Raw genomic sequence first — 14,484 nt, 5'->3', positions numbered from 1 at the left:
TATTGGAAGCCGACTTGGCAAATCGTAAAATTACTCTTGTATATAAAGGAGATCATTGTAGACATTTGAAGAATTAATGTAGTGAGCATAAAGAAAATTATTAGGCAGACCTAATGTGCGAATTGTAGGTCAAGGGTATATGTAAAGAACAGAGTTAGAACCGGTACTGAATTTGGCATTGGAGATGCTATTGTAAAGTAGTACAAATCATTGGATTAGTATAATCCTCATTGTAAGTCAGTGTGACTTCTCATTGAGTAGTGAGCTCTAGGCAGTTGGCCTTCCTGCATGTGCAAGCCCCTATTGTAAGTAATATTCTCTTATTGGCCAGTGAGTGAATATTGTGGGTCACAAATCCCACCGAGGATTTTCCTACATCGGGTTTCCTAGTTAAACATCTTGTGTTAATGGTGTTCTTTTCATGTGGATGTTTCTGATTCTGCTTATTGTATTAACTCTTGCATACCGGTATAATGCTATTTTATGTTCTGCATGTTTTAACTTAAGAAATTCTTATCACCAGTTAGATACTAATTCACCCCCCCCCCTCTTAGTATCTGTGGGAATCCTAACAATTGGTATCAGAGCTTGGTCCTCTATTTTCAAAAGCCTAACAGCTTGAGGAAGATCTTGACACTGGTAAAGATGGAAAATCTGATGAAGCAACTTAAAGGAGCTCTTACTGACTATGATGCAGAGAAGTTGAAAAATATCAAATTAGAAGATGATTTAAGAGCAGCTCAAGATATCATTCAGGCACTTCAAGAAAATCTTACTGTTGCAAGAAATAAGAGAAGAGAACTTTGTGAAAAATTGCAAAATGAGAATGATGAAAAGGAATCTCTTAATGAAGCAAGCTGAAACAAGAGATCATGACAACAAAAAATGAAATGCAAGATATGACTATGAGATTTTGCAAAGAGATTGAGGACAGAAAGAAGAATGAAGAAGAATTGACTAGAAGAATAAGTGATGCAGCAAATGAGAACACAAGTCTTAGCTATGAAAATGACATGTTGAAGATAGATCTAATGCATACTTAGAATGACTCAAATGAACTGATGAGACAAAAAGAAATCTTGGAAAGGGAATTGGAAACTACAAATCAACATAAAGAAAAATTCAAGAAAAGCTCAGAAGAACTTGGTACCTTATTGAAGAATCAAAAATCTAAAGGTGACACTTCTAGAATTGGCTTTGAAGTTGGTGAAAGCTCCGGTACTGCAAATACTCAGGATCATAGCAAACCAGTAAGACCACCTAATGCTTATAAATTCAATGGAAAATGCTTTAACTATAATAAGTATGGTCATAGGGCAAATGAATGTAGATCTATGAATTATCAGAATATCAATACACCCATTTGTCAATGTTCAAAATGCAACACGATTGGTCATAACTCTGAAAACTACAGAATGAATGTGAGATGTTATGTTTGTGGAAGATTTGGACATTTATCTAATCAATGCAGAACACAAACCGGCATAGGTTATGGGAAAGCTATTCAGAAAAATAATGTAACTTGTTATGCATGTAACAAGATTGGGCATATTGCTAAATTTTGTAGAAGTAAAGGTACACCAGTAGACAACAAAGGTGCTAGCTTGAAAGGAAAAGAAAAGGTTGAAGAGCTAAAGCAAGAATTCTCAAAGCAATGGATTAGAAAAGCTGATCTAAATATTGGGAATACTCCTCCACCGGTAGAACCAACAAATGCTTCACCGGCAAGATAGAGTAATGCTTCACCGACAGGACAGAGCAGTGCTCCATCGGCAAGAAGTTCTTCATCTAATTGAAGAAAATTTCCTTGAGGGTTTGGCAATCTAATGACACATGTGCTATTATTCCCTCGGTTAGAGATAAGAAGTTGAAAATCACTTATTACCGGCAAACAATGTTAAGTGAATACTTAACTGGCATGCAATTAATGTGGTAGATAGCGAAAAAGACTTTATAAAATAAGGTTTTGGCTCCATTTCATTCATTGTGATTTCAAACTTTCAGAGAGCGCAAAGATTCCAAGCTAAGGCATTTCAAGCAAGAAGCAAGCACACTCCAAGCAATCATCCATCCAAGATAGAAAAAGGTATTTAATCTTGGCATCCACCTCTACAATTGAATACATAGCGAACCCTACTGTTGTGGAAGTAATTAAAAGACCTAGGCCCATATTTCAGTTAGTTCCCGAAATAGAAAAGAAGGATGATACCTTAGGTTCATTTTCTCAAATTCCTAAAGGTGTTGTATATGCTGAAGACCCTAGAATGTACATCCATTGCAACATTGAAGAGTTAGGAGATGAGGAAATCAAAACCATGTATAAAACTGACATATGTGATGATACCAACAATATTAAAACTGAACACAAGGTTATTGAAACCCTAGGATTCATAGAAATACTTAGCATTCCTGAATTTCCTAAGGATGTGATTAGGATAGTGTTAAGCAGAGTTCATGGAGAATTTTTTTGTTTAGATGCAATTCATAAGATCACCAAGGAAGCGGCAAAGGCTGTCATAGGGTTACCGGCCACCGGTAAAAGACTAGACAAAACCAAGAAGGTTTCAAATGTTTTAGTCATAGACCTAATAGGTGCAACATTTGATAAGAGATCTCTAAGGGTTAACAATGTAAAGGATACAAATGTGAGATTCATAAGTATGATATTAGGTTACAAAGCCACTCATGCTAATAGACTTAACTCAGTTTCAAGTTTATGCATTAAGAGTGCTTATGATATGGTAACAAACAATGCAAAAATTGACATCTGTGAATGGTTAAAGGATGAACTGATAGACAACCTTGGAAAGATTAAAAGGCATAAGAAAGGAACTTTTAGATTTGGAAATCTATTAGTATGCCTAATGCTTCATATAACAAAATGGGTTCCCAGTATAGGATATAAAGAACTAGGATATGACATACCGCTAGGAAAGCAATTGACAAAACTATTTAATACCATGGGTGAGAACAAGGAAAATAACATTCATGACTTTTTCCAAGCATTGAAGACAAAAATGAAGAAAAGGATAAGGTTATCTCAAAAAATTGTAGATAAATACAAAGATGATATATGCTTTGTTATTAAAAAGGATGAAATATGGATGGAAGTAATCATCCCAAGGACAATCTGGGTAATTGAAATGGGCTATGAGACAGATGACCACATAGTTGAAACTTATGCTAAAGCACTTCTGGAAGCCCCCAAAGAACCTGAGGAAGAAGTATTTGGTAGTGCTGAGACCATAGAAAGCCAAATACATTCCAAGAAAAGAGTAAAGAAGGTAGAGGCATTTGTGAGGAAAGGATCCAGACAAGAAAAAGTCATTAAGGAAGATGTATTAAAGAAAATTGGCATAACAGAAGATCAGTTGGCAGCCCCACAACCTGAAGCTCATCTATCACTGGTAGGTACTTCTTCAGAAGGTGACATGGCAGCAACTTTTAAAAGAGTTGTTAGGAAAAGAGATCCCTCATCAGCGACCACTCCTTCATCTAGAAGGACAAGGCATAAGAAACAAGCTGTGAGATCTCCAGTCAGAAAGGTCACACCTAAAAAGAAGCTAACTCCTAAGAAAGAGAAAAAGACAAAAACTGACTTGGCACCTCTAGACATATTGCTAAATGAGATCATAGAGGAAGGAAAACTGAAAAACATAGGGAAAATTTATGACACTCTATCTGCTGAAGAGAAAGGGCAAGTTGAGGAGAGTGTAATACTGCATATGGACATGTTCAAAAAGTTTTTGATGGAAGTAATCAATGAAATTTCTGATGATTTATACAAAAGACTTGAGGTTAGAAGGCAAGGAGTGATTGAATTAGACAAGAAAAAAAAAATAGAAAAACTACTTGTTGTATATCCGGTAAACTCTCCAAACGAAATTGATAATCTGATTGCTCAGGCAAACCGGATAGTTTTCTCCACTGCACACTAGCATATTTCAGTGATGGCAAGAAGAGTTACAGAAGTTACTAAGGAAATAGAAGATGGTTGGGACATATTCTTAGTTGAAAAGGAAAAACAAGAAGAATACAGGAATCCCAAGCCTATTAAGGTATATCAGAAGGATAAGGACAAAGGGAAAGGCAAAGTTGGTGGACCTCCAAGCATAAAGGTTAAAGACAACCTACCTCCACCTGTAAAAATTACAACTCCTGAAAACCAACCGGCAGCAGAAAGCATGGATGTAGAGGATAGCAATCCAAATCCTAAAGTCCTATACACTGTAAATGTTGACACCCAAAAGATCAACATAACAGTTGATAAAGATACAACTAAAAAGTCAGATATGGCTAAAGAGCCTCTGGTAACAAGATATACAAAGCAACTGGCAGAGGAGACAGGGAAAAGGATGGAATCTGAGGCACAAATAGAGAAACCAACAGAGCTAAACACTTTGGAACAGGCTCACAAGGAAACAGTGCCACCGGTAAGCAATAAAGCAGGGAAACCAGTGCTAAAAGAAATACAAACACAAACTGACCTGCTAGAGGTCAATACAAGCGTGGTCACTTCCATCGGTACTCAGACTCTTGGATCATCATCAACATTCAAGTCAACTAATGTGACTGAGGTATTACTTCAATCCATTAAGAAAATAACTGACTGTAGTTCACAGGCTTATAAAGCAATAGATGATTCAATACCAATCTTGAAGATAATTGCTCCTGATTGTAATATAGATAATAAAGATTCTTTAGGACAATTAGATACATTATGTAAATACATTTCTGGAAATATTGAGAAAATAAAGGAAGAATCAGTAAAGGACATGGTAGAAAAGGAGAAACATAAATTCTTTGAAGAAGAAATAAAGAAGTGTAACAGAGACTTTGACACACTTCTACCGGAACTATGTAGTTTGTTGAAAGAGTATAAAAATCTGTATAAAGACACATGCAAAACAAACTTCTTGACTATAGATATTGACAAGAAAATAAGCAAGACACAAGATGAGATAAATAAGCTTGCAGACAATTTTGTCAACTCACTGGATTCACTATCTGTTTTTGAAGATAAGTTAGCAAATTTTGAAGAAGAATTGCTTAAATAGGAAAGAGAGAAAGAGAGAATAATAAACAAGGCAAAACACTTGAGATCTAAACTGAGTCAAATATTGGACTATCTAGCATCTCTACGGAAGGAAATCTCAGAGGCATTAGCACAGGGAAGTAAAACACTGGCAGAGCAATTGCAGCATCTCACTAGTACTGTGAAGAGGACTGAAATAGCAATAAAAGATAGCAAAAAGTTTATGGATAGTATAAACTTAATTTTGGGCAATCTTTTTCAGATAATAACTACCCAAATACAGGGTTGGGGATATGGACAGATGTAACTACAAACTCTACTAACATCTAGACAACCTGTGTCATTGATGCCAAAGGGGGAGTAGTAGGATGAGAAAGTTCAAAGACAAGAATCATATGCTCAGGGGGAGCCCTTCATATTTTTGGTAAACATTCCTTTTGGTAAATTTTTTCGACTACATATTTTGGACACTTTTTGAAATTTCTCATAAGTGTTGCCATCAATGTGAAAGGGGGAGATTGTTGGCATATGGACACTCCAATGAGACATTGTGTGTGATTGAAGGTTTTGTCATTGATGGAAACCTTGCAATCCTATGGCACTGGCAAGACATCATACCGGCAAAGCATTACACAGGCAAGACAGTGCACCAGCATCAACAAGATCACTCTACACTAGCACCGGCACCGGCACAGAAGAAAAGATGTATACCAGCATAAAGGCTGACAGGATTTTTGATATGTAATATTTTGTTTATTATTGTAAGCTGACTTGGCAAATTGTAAAATGACTCTTGTATATAAAGGAGATCATTGTAGACATTTGAAGAATTAATGTAGCGAGCATAAAGAAAATTACTAGGCAGAACTAATGTGCGAATTGTAGGTCAAGGGTATATGTAAAGAACAGAGTTAGAACCGGTACTGAATTTGGCATTGGAGATGCTATTGTAAAGCAGTACAAATCATTGGATTAGTATTATCCTCATTGTAAGTCAGTGTGACTTCTCATTGAGCAGTGAGCTCTAGGCAGTTGGCCTTCCTGCATGTGGAGGCCCCTATTGTAAGTAATATTCTCTTATTGGCCAGTGAGTGAATATTGTGGGTCACAAATCCCACCGAGGTTTTTCCCACACTGGGTTTCCTCGTTAAACATCTTGTTTTATGGTGTTCTTTTCATGTGGATGTTTCTGATTCTATTTATTGCATTAATTCTTGCATACTGGTATACTGCTATTTTATGTTCTGCATGTTTTAACTTAAGAAATTCTTATCACTGGTTAGATACTGATTCACCCTCCCCTCTCAGCATCTGTGGGAATCCTAACAACCTCCTTACCTGTGACCATGCCTTCCATAATGAAGCAAATACATTGTAACCAACCTTAATTTTCTTTTCATAATTTATTAAATATTAAAGTTTCTTCAACAAATATTGACAGAAAGATAGAAAAGCCTAAGGAAAAAAAGAAAATAATGGATAAAAATAATAGAATTTTCTATGCTCACCAATAGTAATAAAATATATTGGACCGCGAGAAGCCAATGTGGACACAATTGGAACAACCCATACCAGGCATCCTATTATAGTTGTGCAGTGCGAATTGTAATAGGACTCTGACATTCAGGAGGAGATATAATCCCAGTTTGTAGGCCAGATAATGAGCCCTATGTAATAGGGCTCTACACAACTCGTATGCTAACTTTACATAAATGTAAGACTTCAATGAATGACTAGGAAATATTTGGGATTAGATTTTGGTGCTACAAAATAATAGACAACTTAGAGTAAAAAGAGACCAGGGGAAGAGCACCAACAGTTGCACATGTATCAATTGTTGTGAGCGTTGTTGATACTTTTTCCTCTAATAATAGTACAAATAAAAACTATTGTTTGAAACATAAAACATCAATTTTGGTGTGTTTATACACCAATAGTTGTGACTTTAAAGTTTTTATTGTTAGGAAATGTACCGTTAGCTATGAAAAGTAACCAATCATGTGATACCACATAAGCTGCACAAGTATTGGGGCCTCTTTTGCACGTGTATTGATCTCACTTTTTTTGGGGTTGTTTTGGACACCTTGGCAAAAATCATGCTGATGTTGCACCATACTTGACGATGTGGCCCTAAAACCTTAGTTATAAGAAGGGGAATTGCCAAGTAAGCTATTGTAAAAATTGGGAGTGATTTGAAATTTCCACCTAAGATTTTGAGAAGTGCAAAGTTAGGGTGCACGACTACTGAATCCTCTCCCTTAAATTGACTTGGTGAGCTCATTGATTATCTGAACACTGCATTCCTGGCAAAAATTTAACAGTAGGACCCACTACTATCTTTTTCAAGCAATTCTTATAAATTCATGTGGGTTGGTGGACGGTATTTGACTAGCAGCTTTGGCAGCGTTGATTAGGTCATAATGTAGTGGGAAGGATAGGCACACAACGGTGAATAGATAATACTGTTCTGAATGGAAATTAATATGCCTGTCTGATCTGTATAAGAAATTGATAAGTAATAGAATTGTTAGTGCAATGGTACTGTATTGCAGAAAATGGTAGTGTTATGATTTATTAATTTGATATTTGTTGATACAGCATATGTGTATAAAATAAAATCTGTAAACACAGATTAATCTTGAGGGGCAACTTTTAGCTTTAACATTTGTTTTTCTCCTTTTTTGAAATTACTTGTTTTAAGTCTGTTCAGTGTTTTACTGTAACATTTAAGAACAGATTTGAAAGAGGTTATCTACATTTACACTTTCTGTTCTCTTTTAACCTTATCGTTTGAACGTTAAAAGATTTAGGCCTTTGCTTACATTTACTATGTTATTATCTTATGGGAGGGTTCTATGTCATTATATTTTGTATAAATTATTTCTATTTTCAGTATTTATATTTTGGTGATGTTTATAATATACATATTTTGTATAAGATAGTAAATTAGCTTGTCTTTTAATTATTATTTTGATATTGAATTATATGATTTTTCATACAAGTGAACTTAAGATTATGAAGCAGCTAATTACAAATTGTTATTTTGTAATTTTTTCTTCTTATTAAAAGTTATTTTATTTCATTATAATTTTTCCTCTCCTACTTTCTCTTTAAAATCATAACCATTAAAACTCAAACTTCATCATACAAGATAATTAAATCTAATATTCAAAAGATATTTTGATTTAAAAAAAAGCTTATCTCACTCTTGGTACAATTGTCATTTCAACAAGTATCACAAAATTATTATTTTTTAAATTAGAGTCATAAATCTATTAACTAACAACTATCAATAGTAACGGGTTATTGGATGATTGAGAAAATAGATTTGAATAAGTTTTACATACTATTAAATACTTAATTTCCATTTGATTTTTATCTAATTTGCAAAGATTGATAGATTGATTTACATACTGGGTTTAACTTGAAACACTAAGCTTATATGTGAGTTTTTTACTTCATAATCACATTTCAAAAACAATAAGAATATGTCACTATTTCATAAACAATAGAAATATATCCCTATTCTACCCATTTAACACAATTTATTTTGTATAAATAAATTAATATAGATTAAATTATTAATCTTAACATTTATAATTTTTATGTGAACAGATTAGATGATTGTGTCATTTTATTATGCAACATACTTTTTTAATATTTAAAATCTAAAAAAATAACAATACATAACAGATTTTTGTTTTGTTTTGAATATAGCAAATTTACAAAGAGTGAAAGCTACCACAAGGTAGTGAAAGATAAGAAAATAACTGATCATAAAAAACTCATAACTGAACACATACTACAAGTTCTAGCAATAGAACAATGCTTTTACATAAAGATTACTTACTGAAGTCCTCTACAAAAGTTCATATTACAACTGTTCTGAAGCTGATTAACCTGTCTGTTCTGAAGCTGATTAACCTGTTTCTGAAATTGTTAAAATTGCATAATTCCCAAAACTTTAGTTTAAAGACATCTAAAACTGTTATGAATATTACTGTAAAATTCAATTAAAATACAAACACAATTAAACCTTAAAAATTATCTCTAGCACTTGTTTTTTCATATTGAAAAAAGTGGATTACAATATAACTGCATAAAATAAAGAAAATTAGAAAGGTTAAAAATATTTTGTAAGTACGCTTAACCAAATTCCCACTTCATTAGGTGCTTGCCTTTGTATTTGTATGATATTTCTAAGTGGAAGCTAAGAAAACTTGTTGAATCGGAAGTAGAATGCGATTGGGATCAGATTCGATCGCATATAACTGTTTGAGAGGAAGGTGCATGTATACAATCCAGCTACCGTCTCCTGCAGGGCTATGAGTTGGCATTACATACCCTGCTTCACCGCCCCAAGGGAAATGGTAGCTTGCAAACGTAGGCTTTCCCCATCCATAATCAACCTCATACAAAGGAAACCTCAGTCCAGAAGACACCAAAACTGCAGGTCCTGATGGCTCCTTTTCATCTCCTCTGCAGTAAATCTTGGCTAACACAGGTGTTGGCTTTGTAGTCTCCACCAGGTCAACTAAGCTTTGAAAGTGCTCCTCATTTGCTGCGCTTTGTATGGCATCATGAATTAACCCTGCACTCCAACAAAGCGGTTTGTTTCTAACATAATGAGCATTAGATTCAGCAAATGGCAAGATCAAAACATTCCTAAAGTAATTAGCAGAAACCCCAATCTCCCTTAAGCATGGGCGGCCATCTACAACTATTCCTATTTTGCAATTCAAAGTGTCCTGGACCTTCTGGGTGCATATCAGTAGCTTCCATAAGTAAGCACTGAACACCTCTAATTTGGTGTAATTTTTACCATCTTTGTTTGCATTCAATTGAAGATCCATAATCTTCTTCACATCTAGACGGTAAATTCTACTTGCTAAACAAGGCGGGTGAGGTTTTTTTTGGTCTGATTCTTGTGGAGTATGCCTCACATACATTTTTTCAATTTCAGCACAACATGTGGGGGAATCTCTAGGGCTCAATATGGAGCGTGAAAAGGTTGGATTCGGAGATACAGTCGAGTCATTTCTAGAAAGCTTTGCCCAACTTGTAAAAAACATGTTCGCAGAGTATGCATCTGCAATTCTGTGGTCAAATGTACAGCCAACAACAATACCTCCACAGCTAAACTCTGTAACCTGCAGATACCAAATATAGTTAAGATTGCTATTCAGAAAACCATACGATTCGAAAGAAGTATGTGTTCCAAAGAGTCATTTACCTGCACAGCAAAGACAGGGAGGCAATCTTCTTCAGAGGGCTTTGAAAGTAAAGGAACAAGCTTCCCCTCAACAGACTCGTCAGGGTTGTATAAATTAAGGGTAGAAAGAGGAGCTGCAGCATAAGCTTGGGTCATGAGAACTCCCTTGCTATTGCAATGGACCTTTGCTAGGCCAATACTATCTGTAACCAATCTTCCTGCAAAGACATAATAGGACACCAACACCCTTGAGAGGGAATTTCTCAAATGAGATATTGCTGATCCAAAAGTCCTAGGAAAGGGATTTTTATAACAGAAAAACACATGCACAGAAACTGGAGGAATAGTGAGATCTAGATTTGACAGAGGAAGGATGTGCTGCTGCATTGGAAGAGCAGGCACTATAACATCTGTGTTAACAATCTTCAGCTCATAATCTTTGAAAATGAGGGAGTTAACAGAAGCCATCTTAACACAATCTCTACAAGCTTTTACACCAATCTCTACAAGGTTCAACGATGCTCCTTAATTTATAGGATTACAACTGCATATTCTAATTAACCCTTGGTCAACATTTAAAATCTTCTAATTCAATTGTCAAACAATTAATGGTAAGATTAAAAATGTATTCTCCACTTAATCAAGGGTTTTTGCATTTGCTAAACTTTCGCAATGAAATGCAGACATTTTAGACTCGAAAGCTTGGCTTCCGAAAAAATCGCTTTTTCATGTTTAGACGGCCTTAAAAATCGCTTTATTCTACGGTTTCCTCAAAATTTGTCTTCCAAATCAAACGTGCCACGTGTTTTCACTGTCACACCTTCGCCATAATAAAAATAATAAAAAAATAAAAAATAAAATTAAAAAGTAAAATTTGATCTCCAAATAAATCTCCGTCTTTTTGTAAAGAATTAATTCCACCCAAATGATTCTTACATACATATATTGAATTAAAATAATAATAATAATAATCTCATAATTTGTTAAGCCTAAATTTAACCAACGTTTTATCAATTATATTTCTAGTGACATCAGAAATAAGCATACCAAACAGGTTAAAATCTTTTTTTTTCCACATGATAACTCTATTGTATTTCGTGTTTATTTCCACTTTGAAAATTCCTGAAGTTGATGGGTATAAGTGAATTAAATCAATTGTCTACGGATTGTTTTTTATTTCCACATGATACACTTTTTTCTCGTCATCATGCATTAAATTTCTCTTGAAATGAATATATCCACATTGCTCTCATTTGTCTATTTTTCTCCGTTCTTACTCACTGACAAATAATAAATTTTCTTATCAATTAGGAAAAATTAAATCTATATGTAAATTTCTTATATAACACTTTTTTCATGAGTGAATGGTGCATTTAGTCATGATTGTATCTGTATCGTGTAAATAGAAGTCAAGGTGTGCTATTTTTTAGGAATTCACTCATCTAAGTACTATTCCAACTCAATCATGGTTAATGATTAACTATTTCTCATTAACATGAATAATCCACCTAACACTTATGATATATAGATGATGTTGATAAGAGTGACTGATTAAGACTTCATTGAGATCATCTATTTTGATATTAACTTTACTTTAAAGACATAAGAACAAAAATTCTCAAATTTTTCAATTAACTTGCTACCTACTAAAAGAAAAAATGTATTTATCAAAAACCAAATATCCCTATAACAATCTAGGCTTCATAGTTAGTGCCAATAAATACATCATTGTTGGAAATCTTGTAGTAATTTTTTAAATATATTTGTAATATTTTTATTTTAAGGTATGAGAAAATATAATAAAAAAATATAAATAATTTTCTAGAATAGAAATGCACATATTTTATATTATTTTAGGTTGTCATTTTTAATGAATTGGTGTGATTTATCATTTGTAAAACAATATAATGGATATTTAGAAAAAAAAAATGTAGGTGGATAAAAAATCACACTCCTAAAGTTAAAATAGGGCTAACCTCCAAATTAGAATACATATAAATAAAAAGCTACTATGTGGTAACAATAATAGCAAAAAGGAGAGGAGGTTGGGCTTAGTGGCATTTTTTGCCCCATTTATTAGTAGGGTATTAAGTATCCATGAAAGGATTCAAACCCTTCATCTTCATCTTCATCTCTATCTTCTTTTCTCACATGAGCTAGTGAAATAGTAAGGGCAAATTGAGGAGAATATTATGGATGAGCATTTCCATGAGTATAAATAATCTGTCCTCGTTACACTCACAAGAAGGAAAGAAGCCCTAAGAGGAGGAGAGAGATTAGGGACATTTGGCCTGAACACAAGGGGGAATACCCCAATTATGGAGAAATGCTTATAAATGAGACATTACCAATGCAACTTATTAGCTTTCACTTAGATTTTAAGTATAGTAATAAACCACTAGTAAAAATAATTTATTTATAAAGAAGTGAAATATGTTGATTAATAGAAAAATTAGAAATATTATAGTAATTTATTCTTTCCCCGTGGTGAAGAGAATCTCCACCATAAAAAAACAAAATATCAATTGAATTTGTAAAGGATACAAGGCCAATCTTAGAAGAATTGTTTTCTAAGAGAAAGGCTTTAACTGGAAGGATTGAAAAATTCATGAATCTAACTAGATAGGGTTTCTTATCTCTAGAATAGTACTAGAAAGTTAAAAAACATTGACACCCACAAAAAGGGAAATGATGATTTCTAAATATTTGACTAGATAGATAACCTTGAACCCACAAGTAGGCATTGGGAAATAATATACTAGACACAGTAGGTTAACTTTGGTTTCAAAGTATTTGACTAGATGGTATGAAATTTGTGCTTCTAAACTTGTAGAAGCTACATTAATAAAGGGTGTATACGTTTTTTATGAAGCTACATAACATTCTCTTACAACCTAAATTATATATAAATACACATGTACAAGTTTAATGTGGGTTAGTTTCAACTCAATAAATTATTTATTATGTTTCTCCACCTAGCTAGACTAGTGTCTCTACGAATTTATCTCTATTTCATTAGTGATTTCCATCTTTCTCTTAAGACATATTATCCTCTTTTCTCACTAGCTAGATACCTTATTTAAATAATTTTTATTTTTTTATTGAGTCACAACTCACATTGAGCTTGGTTATACTTAATCACATTCCACTTATGATGCTATAATGGATTTTTAATTTAATTTTTAGTGGTCATAAAAGAGAAACAATATAGTGAATGTAATATGGGATCTGTTTACAAATTAGTAGTTATAATAAACTCTGAGATGTAGAACTATTCATATTAAATAAGTTTGGAATGGAGAATGCTGAACTAGTGGGTACTCCCATAATGACTCATTGTCATTTGAGTAAGGATGATGAATCTCTAGAGGTTGATTAGATTTAGTATAAATCTATAATAGGTGAATAATTGTAAATTACTACTTCTAGACAAGATATGATGCATGTAGTATGTATGGTTTCTTCAAGCAAATTCTATGAAATCTCATGATGTTGCACTCAAAAGGATATTTATGTATTTGAAAGTGACTCTAGATTATGGCATGTGGTACAAAAATGACACTGGTTTATCTCTTATGTCTTATGTTTGAAACATTGTCGTTGCACCAAAAGATCAACTTGTTAATGCCCGATACAACCATGTGATACATAGAATCCATGAGAGGTAGTTAAGCCATGTCACAAACCCATCGCTTGAGCTACACAACAGAAGGAGATCAATGATGCACACCTTGAAACAATCCCCCCAATGCAAGTGGGGGGTTTGAATCTGTGACCAAGATTTGATACCACTTGTTGGAAACACGGTTATCCTTGCACCAAAAGATTGACCTGTTAATGCCTGATACAACTGCATGACACATAGAATCCACAAGAGGTGATTAAGCCATGTTGCAAACCCATCACTCGCACTCCACAACACAAGGAGACTAAGAGTGCACACCTTGCAAAATCTTACACAAATGTTGATTGGGTTACTTATATTGATGATAGAAGGAGTACCAATGGTAGCACTTTTTTCATAGGAGGTTGATTTATCTCTTTTAGCAAGAAGCAAGATTTTTTTTTCATATCCATTGCAGAAGAAAAATATATTGTGACAACATCTTGATACAATTAGGTGTTGTGGATGAAACATAATTTTAAATATATCAAGGTGATATATAGTGATTTCATTCATATTATGCGTGACAATACTAGTGCAATAAATATCTCAAAGAATATTGTGATATGAATT

At 33.8% G+C, this 14,484-nt stretch overlaps 1 protein-coding gene across 1 annotated transcript; it reads right to left on the bottom strand.

The window, feature by feature from the left end:
• Window positions 1–9,129: 9,129 nt before the first annotated feature.
• LOC131028432 (coniferyl alcohol acyltransferase) lies at window positions 9,130–10,734 on the bottom strand. The gene is made up of 2 exons (XM_057958692.2): window positions 10,269–10,734; window positions 9,130–10,185 (listed from the first exon to the last, which is right to left on the bottom strand). The coding sequence occupies exons 1-2, from the start codon at window positions 10,713–10,715 to the stop codon at window positions 9,235–9,237; spliced, it is 1,398 nt and encodes a 465-aa protein (XP_057814675.2). The 5' UTR covers window positions 10,716–10,734; the 3' UTR covers window positions 9,130–9,234.
• Between the last annotated feature and the right edge of the window lie 3,750 nt (window positions 10,735–14,484).

Source organism: Cryptomeria japonica, chromosome 7 (genome assembly GCF_030272615.1).
Source record: "Cryptomeria japonica chromosome 7, Sugi_1.0, whole genome shotgun sequence".
Classification (NCBI taxonomy): domain Eukaryota; kingdom Viridiplantae; phylum Streptophyta; class Pinopsida; order Cupressales; family Cupressaceae; genus Cryptomeria; species Cryptomeria japonica.
Note: the sequence above shows the minus strand (reverse complement) of the source record. Positions and strands in the feature narration are given on the sequence as shown.